Source organism: Silene latifolia, unplaced genomic scaffold, assembly GCF_048544455.1.
Source record: "Silene latifolia isolate original U9 population unplaced genomic scaffold, ASM4854445v1 scaffold_20.1, whole genome shotgun sequence".
Classification (NCBI taxonomy): domain Eukaryota; kingdom Viridiplantae; phylum Streptophyta; class Magnoliopsida; order Caryophyllales; family Caryophyllaceae; genus Silene; species Silene latifolia.
This window is the reverse complement of record NW_027413163.1, coordinates 8,789,449-8,804,983: the sequence shown is the minus strand read 5'-3', so window position 1 is coordinate 8,804,983 and position 15,535 is coordinate 8,789,449. Positions and strand designations below refer to the sequence as shown.

Genomic DNA, 15,535 nt, shown 5'->3' with positions numbered 1-15,535 from the left:
GGTTAAAAATTGCACCCCATCCCATTTTCAGGTGAAAAACTGTGTAAAATGACATATTTGCCCCCGCGTGTTTCTAATTGTGAATGAACCTGTTAACTCTTCATTCACTTCCCCAGTTCCCCCCTTTCACTTTTAACCCTAATTTCATCCCCAATATTTCCCCAAAATCTGCCCCTTTCAAATTCCCCCAATTAAATCTTAGAATCTTAATTATTAGTATATTGATCATCCGTCACTATCAATCACGTTAATAATCATCTGTAAGTTCCCCTTTCATCTTTTCTTTGTAATTTGTTTGTTGGTTAATTTTTAATTTTTGATTTCTGTTGCTATCAATCACGTTAATAATCATTGCTATGGAATTATTCAATGTTGTTTATCCTAATTTGCGACTTTATCTTTGCTACCCATTGAATTAGTGAGGTTAATTTTGCTCATCCTAATTTCTAGGTTTTCATAATCTGTGTTTAAAATAATTTGCCATTAAATTAAGTTATCCTTACCTTATGAATTCTGGGTATTGTAGAAAAGATGAGCAGCAACGCGTCTATAGTTCAGGGTATACAGGATAAGATTGATCGCATATTGGGTGAGGCTCCAAAACTATTTCAGCGTTTAGATGTTGTTTTGGCACCAATCGCCGTGTGGGATATGTTGACTAGCCAAGACCCGGTACTCCAACTGCTTCGGCCTCTTTTCGTGAATATCCCAAGTCCATCTCACGCTCTTAACCTTGGTGGTGTCGTCTCAAGTAGTAAGTTGCAGCATCCATAAGAGTTAGGTTTGTTGTGATTTTGTGATTTGCAACTACCAGTTTCATTTACGTTCGCAAAATTATGATGCAGCCGTAGCAATTCTTATATTTTCCTAGCTAGCATTGTACCGTGGATTCAAGTAGTTGTCTACTCAGGGCTTGCTTAGGACGGATAATTGTCATCAGGATGATGGAAGGGGGAGAAAGGGGTGGGTGATAGGCTAACTTGTACTTCCAAATGGGGGTAATGCGTTAGCCTACGAGGGAGGTGGGTGCCTATGACTTTCGTTCTGGAATTATTATCGGCCTTTCTTTCTCATTTCCGTTGTTTGCTACCACCACTTTCCCCCCGTTTTCTTCTTATTTGAGCTCTATTACTTCTTTACCAATCACCCTTACCCCAAGCAAGCTTAAATTATTGTGATCTGGTAAAGTGGTAATCTGTCTTATAGAAGTATTCAGTAGCAAGTTATTTTCAGAATTATTTTAGGTTTGTTCCTTTCTATGTTTATGAATTGTGTGCTCATAGGTACTAACTTTGTCACCGACAAATTTAACATTCTTAACTGTAACTAGTGGGGTTTAAAGATTTTAATCAGAGGGTTGATCTGATATTTTGATGTTCTTTGTTAGCTTCTTTCTGCTGTGAACTGTTGGCTCAAATGCATTATGCTAGACTTTTACAACCAGACAGACCACCCCGAATGCAAGTCAAGACCTGATAGTGGACTCTCTGCGATAACAGAACTCGATCCTGGTTACATAACATTGAGTTAGGTTTGTTGTGATTTTGTGATTTGCAACTACCAGTTTCATTTACGTTCGTATGTTTGGTCTGTTGTAGAAATGGTTGCCGATAAACGGGAGGAACTGAAACAGCTGACTAATGAGGTGGTCCTTCTTTTTGAAAGGATCTGAAATGTCTTGTCCTGGGATGCAGTGGTGGATACATGTCGTGCGAGTAGGAGAATTGTGAACCTCCCAAAAGCACAGCATGAGTACCTCTGGATTCTGGATGTTTATTGTGATCATTTAGAGTCCCTACACGAAGACAAGCTTAGAGAAGAAAGGCTTCGAGAGCTTGACTCTTCTCCTTCTTCGATGACGATTCTGAGTAGATGAATGAGTGTATTCAAAGGGGGGAGGCAGGGTATGGAGGTTGGGGGGTTCTAGCATGCTGTTGAACAATATGTTGTATTTGCACTGATGTATTTGCACTTATGTAATGGATGCATTAAGGGATGTATTTGCACTGATGTATGGTGATGTATGCTAGAGTAGTGTTTCAATTAGAGTACTCTTTCAATTAACAGTTGTACTGTTGAACAATATGTTGTAATTCAACAAATTTCTTTCGCTCATCTTTGTCTGATTCATACAGGAACAAAATGTCATCGCGGAGGCATTGAACGCCATTGCCAGGCTTGCAAGAACTAACACTCCAAGCAGCATTCTTTGTTATCTCTCTTAGATCACTATCCACACTCAAATGCTTACTACCTCCAATTAGCTTTCCCCCCTCCCCATCAGACGATTACTACACAAGAAGCTAATCTAAACAAATCCTAATAAGCTCCTTAAGATCAGAGCTTTATGAAGAGTTGTCATCAATGTAAACAACGAAAGTTCAAATAGTTCGACAACATCGTCCTCTAAAGCTAATCCAAACAACTTCAAACAAACCACAATTTAATCAAAGCTGCATTATACAAAAAGCATAATATAATTTTATAAATTTGATTACTACACAAGAGTACAAGAGTTAATTGGTTATAATATATTTCTACAATTTTGATAACAAAATAAACAAATACGCTAATTAACTATAACGACTTCTTAAGCTAGCTTAATACTCTATCTTGCTTAATACTTGGCTAATTAACTTGCTGCAAGTGTTGCAAAAAACTTGTATTATCAGGAATGAAATCTCCAAAATCGAAATTGAAATCAAAATCAGAACCAAATTGATGAAGCTTCCACCAAGGACGTCATCAAAGTCGAAATCATCTAATGCTTGATTACTCCTCAAACATTCCTGACTAAGGCTATCTACCCTCGAACCAACTTCATTCCGTAACCGCTCTATCGCAACCTTATACTTTTCAAGTTCATTGAATACAAATTAATAAATTGAACACATTGAACAACAACAAAACAATGGGGAATGAATTACCTTGAGGATTAGTAACACAATGAAGGAAATCAAATTAGGGGAAATATAAGAGACATTGATGAAGAAGGAAGGGAAGGGAATGAATGAGATGTTAAACATCAAACAAGCACAAAGTCAATAAAGAAAGCAGGAGGGTAAAATCGTCCTAAAAATATGTTTTATCCCAGAAATTTTGAAAATTGACGGAAATTTGACCGGATTCTGATATTGGGTGCAATTTGTAAACTGAGCTATTAACTTGGGTGTAATTTAATAAAAAAAAATTGACGTAGGAGTAAATGTAAAAATGTGTATTTGACGTGGGTGTAATTGATAATTTACTCTTTCAGTTTTGAGAAAGATGTTAGAGTAACACAAGTGGATGGGACCTAGTTCGGTGAAAGAGATTAGTTGATCACTTGGTCTCTCCTAGCTCAATGCTTAATTGTATCAGCATCCTCTGTCCCATCGGATGTGCCACACCACTCCACTTCTAACATATCAGCAAGTTTATATATTTGTTGCAATATTTTATTTTATCATAAGTGATGTGTCAAAATATAAGTGGGGTGGCACACACAATGAGACACAAAAATAGGACAGATGATCCTCACTGCTTACAGAGGGTAACTACATTAATTCTTTCCTTTTTAGGTTTCTTATCCTATGCCTAGTGGGCATAGGATAGAAAAACCGCTTATTATAATTACACAAAAATTTTTGTTTAAGATGGAAATATCCGTCTTAAACAATAAAACGAGTCAAATAAATAAATAAGTGACTTGTTACCTCCACGGCTCATTTAACATCAAAATAAATCTAATTCAAAATAATTATTATACTCCCATTATGTATTTTTGTAGAGTCTACTTTGGCGAATAATGACTTGCTAACTCACAAGTTGTACTCCGTATTATTAAATGATTAATGTATATTAATAGCAGTTTGGGTATTCGAGTTGATTTAGTACTAGTTTAGACCCGTGTAATACATGCACAATGTATATAGATTTTTTACTTTTTAGTTTATCTATAGAATTTTAATCAACAACTCACTTATTTTTCATCATTGTATTTTAATTTGAAAAAAAAAAGACTATAAAATTAATCAAACGAATTGAACAATGTTTGTTTATTTTAATGCAACATTTTTTAGCACATAACTATTATGGAGTACTTTATTAATTTTTATTAATAACATATTTGTTAGATACTATACCGTAAAATCTTAAATTAATTTCTTTTTATCAGAACAATATCGGAGGCAAATATTATGGAGGACAACTCTGTGTAAATTGTGAGTATTTAAGTTTTATACTATCTCACTTTAAAAAATTAGGCCTGTTTTAGCCCAACATACGTAGTATACCTATAGAACAAATTAGGCCTAGTCGTAAGCTAATTTATTTAGGCGGGAAAATTTATAGATCTCTTAGACCATGTTTTTTTTGGCTGAAAAGAGTTGAACTGAACTTAATGAGTCTGAATTGAACAGAATAAATTTCCTATCAATCTATCTATGTATATAAAAGTATAATAGAGGAACCGCTAGACACGTGGCAGTCCCACAATCACTCTCTTGTTAGCTTTTTTCCGCTTAAGTATAATCTACAATTTAATTTAGGCATATTTTCAACATCTTTTTATATAAAGATCATCTATCTATATAATACTATATATACTAGCGAAAAATACTAATCAGGAAAAATCTGAAAAGATTATATCAATATGGACTCAATGATGAAATCTTTATAATACTAGCCAACAATAATAATTCATTATAATCAAAGGATGATAACCAACCTCATTTGTTACAGTATTTATTGTTAATTATAAATTATTACAATATTGTTAACCTGTTTTAAATTTCATAGTATTATAAATAAACAGTAGGTCTCACGAAGCAGTTTTTGTGATAAAAATTATTACAATATTGTGATGCACTTTATTGGATTTGCTCACAAGTTTTTTCACACTGATCCTGAAGCAATTGTGCGAATGGTTTCAGCAACTACTCTGAAAAGGTTAAAGTTGTAAAAGTTGCAAGATTTGGTCAATATTTTTGCTTACATCCATACAACTATTTTTTACCTTCTTATTGATATTTTTAGTTTAAAATTTTTCTTTTTAGTGATGATATATATAGATTATCAATTGCAAAAATTTTTTAAAAAAAAATTATTGGCTAAGCCACTAATTTGTTTCTTGGCTAAGGAAATTTATTAATAGATCTTTTTATCTCTTTTACATGGATATGAAACCATGAATAAAATAATTCTTATATTTTATTATACGTTAAAAATTATTTAATTTATTTGTTTAATTAGTCATTAATGGATCAACGACCCAAATTCTCATATAAGACGGCACTATCCATCTTAAGTTTAAGACGGATTAAATATCATATCACTTCTGTATATAAGAAAAATATATTACTTTTTTATATGTATTCTTATATCGTATACACAAGTGGTATGTAATTAACCCGTCTTAAGGAACAATACTTATTGTTTAATCAAATAGTAACAAATGAATGAGATATTATATTATATAGTTATTACACATTCCACTTCATCACTTATCCAACATTAGTGCATTACGTACTATGATCTTTTGGGAGGTAACACAGTAAAAAATATATGGTCTCAATATTTTTTAATATGTGAATGTGTATAATTATCACATACTTCATACAAAATAAATATGTCATGATAAGTTTTTTTTATAAATTTATATAATAATGTCTACATATGAAAATATGTAATGCCATTTATACATACCTGTACAACTTTACACGGGTTCTAAACTAGTTTTTTGTATAAATAAACGAAAGTATAATAGAAGTATAAATGGAAAACAATAACACATTTTTAGATATGCAACCAATAGTATGCAATAATGGAAAACACAGGCTTTGTATTTTCTTTATTTTTTAAAAGATAAAAAAAATGTTTTTTTTCCTCTTCATTTTTTATTTTATTTTGAGACATAAGATTAGAAAAATAAAACAATAAATTTCCTAATTTTTGTAGACAGTACATAATATTAAAATAAAATTGATTTTTTTTTTCGTTTTCTATTTTTTTAAAGTTAATAAAATTTTGAACCATAAAGAAAAATAAAACAATACCTAAGCGTGTATGGATGCTGTTGAGTGGGGGGAAGGGTGTTGGAGTTTTAAAATTTTCTTCACTTACAAAAATATTAAGCAAACAAAAAGGAAAACATTTTTTTTTTTCAAAAGAGAATAACAGTTTTCTTTGTTTATAAAAAAAGCGGAGAAAAGTGTGAAAAAATTCACAAATTCTCATTTGCAACGCAACTACCCGTCGAAAGCTTGCGACGGGTCAAATACATCCCATTTTCGTCCGGGTCATAACAAAACGGAGCCAACACTTCTCCTGCATGCATTAATGGGAGTGTTGTACAAATAAGACTTTGCAGCAAAAAATAGTACAAAACCTACATATTTAATTCTAATAATTGGCAATTAACATCCCACCATTAATGCCCCTGTCCCTCATTTCTTCCTTCATTTCTGATCTTGCTTGTACATCATTTCATCCTTGCATGAGATTGAATATATCATTTTTTCCCTCTCAACATCCCAATTTCTTCATATCATTTCTTCCCTCTCAACATCCCAAAATCTAATATTCACGATACAAAAGTCTGTCACTTTAGGGTATTAATATCTAAAATTTTCTGCGGAATTAAACAAATGGCCGACGCATGCATGCTTGACGATGCTGTAATCGATTTAGCTGTAATTGACGGATCCCTAAGTGACGGTACAATGGAAGACCAAGATGACGATGATTTCAGAACTCATCAAGTGTTGACGGATAAGAGTAATGGTATGTATAATTACGACGTCTTTGCTTTTGAAAATTTATAGCTCATTATCATTATAATTATTAGGGTAAATCCAATAATAATTTTTTCTACTTTTAAACACGTTTCTGTTGAATTTTCTTAATAAAATCATATTCGACTCTTTTCTCATGGAACATGAACTTTGATGAATCTTTCGTTCAATATTGGTTTATATGTCTTTCATCATTCAATACATTTTTTAAGATGAGTACAACGTGTGTTAATGTTTACATCTTTTGTGTCAATGTCACCTTCTAAACTTTTCTATATATAAATTAAAAAATGCAGTAACTAAAGGTACATGTTCTTGTTATATTTCTTAGAATAGTCTATACTCTTCGGACAAATGTTGTTATATTTCTCACAAAGGTACATGTGCTGATATTTCTCACAAAGGTCTTTACTTTTACGACAAATGTGATCCTGTTAACTAGATTAATTTAGTTGTAGTGAATCATGTTGTTCTATTCCTTACAAAGGTTTATACTTTTACGACCAATGTCACCAGCTAATTAGAGTAACTAATATAATGCGCAATGTACATGTTGTTTTATATTTTATTAATGTCCAAACTTTTTCTCCCAATGTGACCCTGGCAACTAGACTATTGCACTTTCATATGTTTATGTATTTGTTTATCTAACAAAGGTCTGTACTTTTAGGACGAATGTCACCCTGATAAGTAGAATAATTAATATAATGTCCAATGTAAATGTTGTTTAATATCTTATTAATGTCCATAGTTGTTGTCCTAATGTCGCCCTGTCAAATGGAGGAAGTAAGCTAAAGTTAAGTACACATGTTGCTTTATATGTTAGAAATGGCCATACCTTTTGTTCTAATCTGATCCTTTTAACATGTACAGGTACCGATTTTTCTAAATCACTATTGGGAACGACAGCCGAAAAATGGGAAGAGATCTACGAGATGTACCGTAAACACTCACAGGCGGTTGGGTTTAGCATTAGGAAAGCAACTTCTCGCAGGGTTAATGGTCCTGGCACACCCGAAGTCGAGAGGTACTTTGTTTGCTTGTGTGAAGGGAAACACGGGAATGGCAGTAGGCTAGGTCTGAATGGTTTACCTCACGTAGCGACTAACATTCTGAGGAACGCTGCAATCACTAGGTGCGAATGCAAAGCGGTGCTTCGTTCGCAGGTAAACGAGGCTGGGCAGTGGGAGGTACTGCAACATATCACTGAACACAACCATGCTCTTACTCCCACGCAGTGGCAACAACATCACCGATCCGAAAGAAGAATAAGCGATGCCGAGGCAGAGACTATAAAGGCCATGACAGAAGCATTCGTCGCCCCCTCTGTTCAGTACAAGGTGGCAGCTGCTGCAGCGGGCGGTGATGTATTTTTTGGTCACTCGAAGAGAGATCATATCAACTTTGTTCACAGGTTGAAGATAAAAGCGATTGAGGGCGGTGATGCAGCCACACTTATTAATCTTATGACTAGAAGACAATCTGAGGATCCGGGGTTCTTCTTCCGTGTGCAATTCAATGAAGAAGGGAGACTATGTCATCTATTCTGGTGTGACTCTATGATGAGGGAGGACTATCGATTGTATCATGATGTACTAATTTTCGACACAACGTACCGCACCAACAGGTACAATCTTATATGCGATGCCTTTGTAGGTATAAATAACCACTGGTCCAATGTAATGTTTGGGTACGCTTTTCTATCGGACGAGAAAGAAAAAGCATTTCAATGGTTGTTCAACGTGTTTAATGAAGCTATGGGTGATGACCTTCGTCCTGTCTCCATCTTCACTGACCAAGATAAGGCAATGTCAAATGCTGTTGAAGCGGTATTTTCTGGTCACAATTGTTAAATTTCTAATAACTCACTATATGTTATCATTTCGTTTAAGCATGAATACTATTTCATCTGTCAACAATAAACCACTATATGGTGTCATATAATACTGATAATATTTTTAAAGATATATAGAATATGTCAGGAAAAGATGGACTTATGTACACATTTAAATCAATTATGTAGTTGTTAACATATAACCTCCGTATGGTAACATTGTATTTTATCATGACCAGGTTTACCCACAAAGCAGACACTGGCTATGACAATGGCATATCCAACAAAACGCCATTTCTCATTTTGGATCTTTAAAGCATGATAGGCCATTCCAGAATATGTTCAACAAATGCCTAAATGGGTGCTTTAATGAAACTGAATTTGAAGCGACTTGGGGAACTATGATGGCAGAGTACGGCCTCGACAACCACCAAGGTTCAATAGACTTTACAGCCTATGAACAAAATGGTGCACTGCACTAAATAATTTGCACTTTTCATCCGGTATTCTTTCGTCCCAAAGAAGTGAGAGTACGAACCATGCAATGGGGTTCCAAGCATCAAAAACAACTTCAGTGACCGAATTTTTCGGTCTATTCGAAACGACAGTCCGAAGATGGAGAGGGGAGGAGGAGCGCAAGGAATTCAACTGTATTAGGGCGACTCCGACCTCCGTTTTTCCCCTCGTGGACCTCTTGCAACATGCGTCACAGATTTACACCTTGCATCTGTTTCGTGTGTTCGAGATAGAGTTTGGCCTCGCCATGGGTACTCGGGCATCTGTTGTCCAATCTGAAGACTCGACTTTAGTCTATAGGGTGTACACTGGTGGCAATGAGGGAGCATCCCATCACGTTACTTATGATTGTGTCAGCCATCTAACTGACTGCACTTGCCGGAAGTATCAACTGATAGGCATGTTATGTAGCCACATCATACGCGTACTCCACATGCATTCTGTCCAGGAAATCCCGTCCGCTTACATTTTAAGGCGATGGACTAAATTTGCTAAGACTGAGGTCTGGAACCGTTTACTTCCAACAGACATGCGACAAAGTGTGGCCAATGAGGCCATCAATTGGCGACGTTTAATGCTGACAAATGTCAACAATCTGATAACAAAGAGCCAGAATACCCGGGAAGCAAGGGATATTGTCGAGAACTTCTGTGCTACGGCGAATGCTGAAGTAATCTCTCTACTTCAAAAGCTTGCAGTAGATGCTGACCAGAACAATCAAACAAGCGATGGTCGTGCAATTCTAGACCCCGTCCGATGTACAACCAAAGGCAGGAGCCAAAGGAAGAAACGGTCTCTCGGTAAGAAGAAAAAATCGAAAAAATCAAATGAAATGGTACCGGCATTTGGCGATTCCTACACGCCAATCCCGAGGCTCCTGTGAACGTATTAGGATATGGCCGATAAGTGTAACAATTAGTTGTCATTTTGGTATTATGTTGGCAAACGATGGACATGTACTTTAATTAACCGTTAGATATAGGTCATTACATGACCACCATTGTACGTTTTGGCAGCACTTTTGAAGAGGTAATATAACGTCTATTTATGTCAACATGTGAAACATTATTCCCTAACTTTTAGGTTTCCATTTGCCATTACATCCAACTAAAATTGCCCTTAAATCACGTAAGACAATCAATTACATAATAGAATGTCACCATATATAAATTCACAAAATGTCAGAAAATGTCACCATATATAAATTCATAACATAATAGACAAATATGTTCACATAATATTAACATTACAGAGAAAATTATGTCACAAAATGACATCCATCTTTCATTGCATAATATTGGTCATTTGATGGCTTCCTGACCACCACTAAATAAGTTGTCATCATCTTTTACATGCTAACACAATGGCGAAATATGTCAACATGTCTTCAATGTTGACCTATTAAAACTGACAACATAATAGGGGAATTTGTCATCATAAGACAACATGCTCATGTATATGTCATGAAACCTTCACCTGTTATCATATGTGCTAAATAACTTCTGATCATCTTTTATGTTGCCATTGCTGATCAAAATGTTATCATATGTGCTATACCAACGCACATTCTTACCAACATAAACTTATCATAACATGTTCAAAAGCATTCGCCTTACCAATAACAACCATCAATCCGTGCAGGACGAGATACGAACGTTCAAAATAAAAGTCAGTCACCACATTTAAAAAACAACTAACCGAACATGTCCAAAATACAAGGCCTTATACAATACCCAAAATGAGGCCATACCAAACTCAAACCCGTTCTCATAAACTGCACTACTTAACCTGTGCATTAGTCTTCCGTCCCCTAGTGCGAGTGTTAGGCTGGGTTACTCTCTGATTGGGAACTCCAATGTCTTCTACGCCAAGTGAAAAGGACGGTGGATGAACCATTTCCACATCAATCAGGGCATCCAACTTTTCTCCTAGAGCATTCCTGGCTGCAACAAACTCTGGATTGGCCAACACTTGTGTAAAGGATCCCTGTGATTGCGACCCAGAAGCACTACTTGTCATCTCACTGGACTGAAGATCTACACCAACATCCTCCTGGGCTCCTAACTCCCTCATCAGCCTCTTGTGTATAACATTAACCACAGAAAGATTCCTCCTTGTTGTCATCCCATTACGGACGCGGACCTATACAAAATTCAAGAATGTCAGCATTGATTTAAAATGGTCACATAATTATCAAATTGATTAACATTACAGAGACATATATAAACAATATGGTAAGAAATATGCCAAAGTTTTAGAGAGCACCGTACATCATAGAACGTGGCCTGCAACTCCTCATCTGTCGAAACTTCGTCCATTAGTGGTAGCTGGACAAATCGCACTGGAGGGTTCCTAGATGCTGGTTCGTTTTCAGTTGGCCTACGGTAAAGCCTCTTTGAAAGGTGCCTTGAAACTGGATATGACTGACGCTCCCAAACGCCAATCCCGAAACCTTGATGATGGCGGTATGCTGCCACCTCCTGGGCCATCCTCTCCTTCAAACGCTCGTACGTCCAATACTGGACCAGTGGCAGTGTAGTGCTCTCCGGAAAGCCCCACCAAGTCATGCGATGGAAGTACATCAGCTGCAGGAACATCAGACAACCGCCGACGTTTTTGGTGTTGTGCGTCCTCCAAGAATCCACTGCTGCGTTCAGACGGAGAAGGACGAACGAACACCAATCTAAATGAGCAATGCCGTCCACATTCCCCACATCTTTGACCAGGCGCAAGTCGATACGGTTGTGAACAGTAGGAGCCAAGAATGTCCCCATAGCGAAAACCACAAACAACTTTTTGAAGTCAGGCCCTCCATCAGGCAGCCCCAACAGCTCTTGCCTAACAGCATCAAAAGACAACTCATCGGTCTTCGACAACTTGAAACGGTCACGCCAAACCTTGACCAACTCCGGGTCGTTCTTCGCATCTATCGTGTTTTCAGAACAAGGTAACATGAAGGCGTCATACACATCGTGCTTTGTCAGGACAAACTGGACGTTCCTGTTGAAGAGGAACATCCGGGAGCTAGGATCATATTTACGCATCAGCCAATCCACCATTTGATGATAAAACGCATGCGTTTTCAACTCCAATAGGCCACCAAAGCCGATGTCCTCAAAATCCTTCTTTTGAGACTCCGTTAACATACCAATCAAGTTGAACAACTGCCTGGGTGACCCATGGCCATCCACCTCCTTCTTTTTCCTATCAACAAAAGTACCACAAATTGTGAACAACTCAACTATATGACAACAATTTCATTATTCAAAAATAGAGCATTATATATCACTACAAACATATAGAAATTGCCTACCCAACAAGTCAAGACACGCCAACAAATATAACAAACTTCCCCAGACTTGTCACCAGTTTTAACATCTTTGGTAATATGTAACCTATACACTATTTCAACTATAAATGTTAACATTAAACGACCAAGCCACATAACAAAATGACAATAACTTCAGCCCATCAAATGTCCCCAAAATTGTCACCATTTTAAACATTGTTGTTAATAATGTAACCTACATACCCTTTCAACACAAATTGACGACATTAAAATAGCAACACACATATCAGAATGTCAACAAATATACCTCACTATGTCACCCTTTTAATTTCATTACACTTGACCAATTTTTTATCACCCAATTAATGAACTAACAAAATAAGTACACTAGTTTTGTTCAACATTCTCACCACATTCAATACTTTTGTCAATATTTTCCCTATACACTATCCTAAAAAAAATGTGAACATTGAAAACATATAACATGTAACAAAATAATGTCAACATTCACCAACATTAAAATCATTAAAAACATATCACATGTAACAAAATAATGTCAACATTAAACTTGTCACCACTTTCAATTCTATGGTCAATATTATTCCCTACAAACTCTGTTACCGAAAATGGAAACATTACAAACACATAACAACCCGACAAAAAATAATGTCAAAATTCAACAAGATGCCAACACTTTCCCGTCAATTTGACACCCTTTCACCCACACTTCAATTACCTCCAAATTGGACCCCCGAAGAAATCAAGCCACATACAAAAAAACATCAAATTGTCATCATTTTATCTGTAATTTGTAACCTAATTACCAACCCAACAATTACAACGAAACTGCTTACAAATTCCATTAACAAAATAGCACAAAAACACAATAACCTTGACCTCCTAAAAGATTGACTTACTTCACTAGCACCATAGCGGTTTCATCTCTCTTTCTTTTCTTTGATCCTTCACCCACCTCTGTCCTCCGCTGAATCATTTCCAACGCTTTTGGCTCAAGTGGATGCTCTGCATAATTCAAACAAATTCATTTACTAAGTGTGTACAAGTTAAATACCTTTGTAAGTACCTCAATCCTATAACATTCACAGTAAAATTGGTCACCTTTTTACCAGTCAAACCACTATAGAAGATAATATTCATGATACCCAACCAATGGTTACATATACTATATTCTCTGAACCATGTCAACAAATGCTTTCATGTTTTTTAATTATCAACCATGTCAACATCTTTACTAAACATGTTACCATCTTTTTTGTAAACAACTTTACTAAACTTGTAAACAACATCTTTATTATTTTGAAATGTGAACAATATCGACAAAAACACAACAAATGTAAACACCTTTACTAAACTTGTAACCACTCCAACAACAATGTCGACAAATTCACATACAATGTCAACAACTCACCTGCAGTTACCTCCACTGGCTTTCCAACAGCTCTCTTTTTCAGCGCGCTTTTCCCAAGTCCCAACGTTTACCGCCAACTTCACAGCTTCATCCACAACGTCTATATTTTGTGTAACAAAAAATCGGTATTAGGATCATCCAAAAAAAAATTGTAAAACAGCTTACAAACTGAGAACTTGCCTTCCTCAACGTAGTCCCCCTTCCTCATCATCTGTCTCGATATCGTCTTCCTCATCTGGTTCGTCCTCCTCCTCCACTGCTATCCCCTTCCCCTTATCTTTCTTACTCCCTAAACTGAATGTCACCTTTTTCCTCTTCCCTTTACTTACAACTACCGCCTCCTCATCTGTACCTTTGTCTGCCACATCACTGTCATCTTCATCCTCCACTGGTCTAGCTTTGCTCTTCCCTTTCCCCGACACCCTTGGCACAACTTTCTTCCTCCTTGTACCAGTTGAAGGTTTTGACGGCTTCGCAGGTACCGACTCTTCACCCGTCCCTTAAACAAAATAACAACAAAAACAACATTAACATTCAATCACAAAAACTGAACATACTAATAAAAAATTTTATATAACAGAACCAATATTATCAAACAATCGTTATTGATCTTCAGTATGATCTTGAGTATAATCGTTAATGATCTTGATTAACACCAACAAACCAACATATAACATGACCCAACATTTGCATGTCTCTATTATTAAACCATGGAAGTATAATCATAAACATTAAGCAATAAATCTAAAACAATATCAACGGAAATACAAACCTCCACCAACATCATCCTTATTCCTCGCAGATCTTGAGTTTTTCTTCACTGTTGATTGCTTTGTTACCATCGTTACTGATAATGTCTATAAATTTTTTGTCTAATTATCAATGATCGGAAGAAAAATGAGGAATACGGAAGGTTCTTCAGAGATTTTTGAATGTGGAGAGAGAAGGGGGGAAAATTTGACTGAGGGATGTGAAAGGGATTGAGGAGTTGATTAGGTTAACAATAACCGTGCACAGTACATTGGGAAGGGGGGTGGTTTATTTATTTTTTAATTGGAGCAATTAAGACTGCCACAGTAAAAATCTACCCCATATATTTTTGCAGGCCCAAAGTCCACATTCACTGTTTGTATACAGTCCAACATGTCGACCCATTTTCCAGAAATATGGCACTATCCGACCCGTCGCAAGCTTGCGACGGGTACCTCCGTCACAAGCAAGACGGATTGGAAAAAATTAACATATTTTTTTTTTGGTTTTTTAGGCAGTTAAAAAGAGGGCAATGATACGACCACTACTATTTTCTCTAATGCCCTTGAAATATACAATTAGTCTTACTTAATACGGATGATATCCGTCTTAAGTATAAGATAGACCAGTGTTATGTAGTATGAAAAAGTGAGATTGGACTGAAGAGAAAATGAAAGGACATGTTGCAATAAATAAATCTCTTATTTTCACAATACCAATGCAACACTCATCATCTCAAAAACCGAGTGTCACAAAACACTCAAAATCATCTATTCTCCTCCCATTTTTATTTCCTCCCAAAACCATTTCACAATTTATTTTCCTCCACCGAAATCATCTTTATTTCATCTCATCCCTATTAAAATATCTTTAATCATCACATAAATATGATAAGAAAGACTATGATAAAGAGGATACAAGCACAGAAAAAGGAGAAGACAGTA

The 15,535-nt window shown here is 36.0% G+C and overlaps 1 protein-coding gene across 1 annotated transcript; it reads left to right on the top strand.

Annotated features, from left to right (window-relative positions):
- Positions 1-6,626: 6,626 nt before the first annotated feature.
- On the top strand, positions 6,627-9,089 carry LOC141638299 (protein FAR1-RELATED SEQUENCE 5-like). The gene is made up of 3 exons (XM_074447703.1): positions 6,627-6,762; positions 7,647-8,602; positions 8,943-9,089. Exons 1-3 carry the CDS (start codon positions 6,627-6,629, stop codon positions 9,087-9,089), a joined length of 1,239 nt encoding a protein of 412 aa, XP_074303804.1.
- The last annotated feature ends 6,446 nt before the right edge of the window (positions 9,090-15,535 follow it).

Excerpts from the sequence above, each read along its gene's own strand:
- LOC141638299 (XM_074447703.1), top strand. The coding sequence starts at position 6,627 with ATGGCCGACGCATGCATGCTTGACGATGCTGTAATCGATTTAGCTGTA. Across the intron at positions 6,763-7,646 it reads GTTGACGGATAAGAGTAATG|GTACCGATTTTTCTAAATCA; the intron begins GTATGTATAATT and ends TAACATGTACAG. Across the intron at positions 8,603-8,942 it reads TGTCAAATGCTGTTGAAGCG|AATATGTTCAACAAATGCCT; the intron begins GTATTTTCTGGT and ends AGGCCATTCCAG.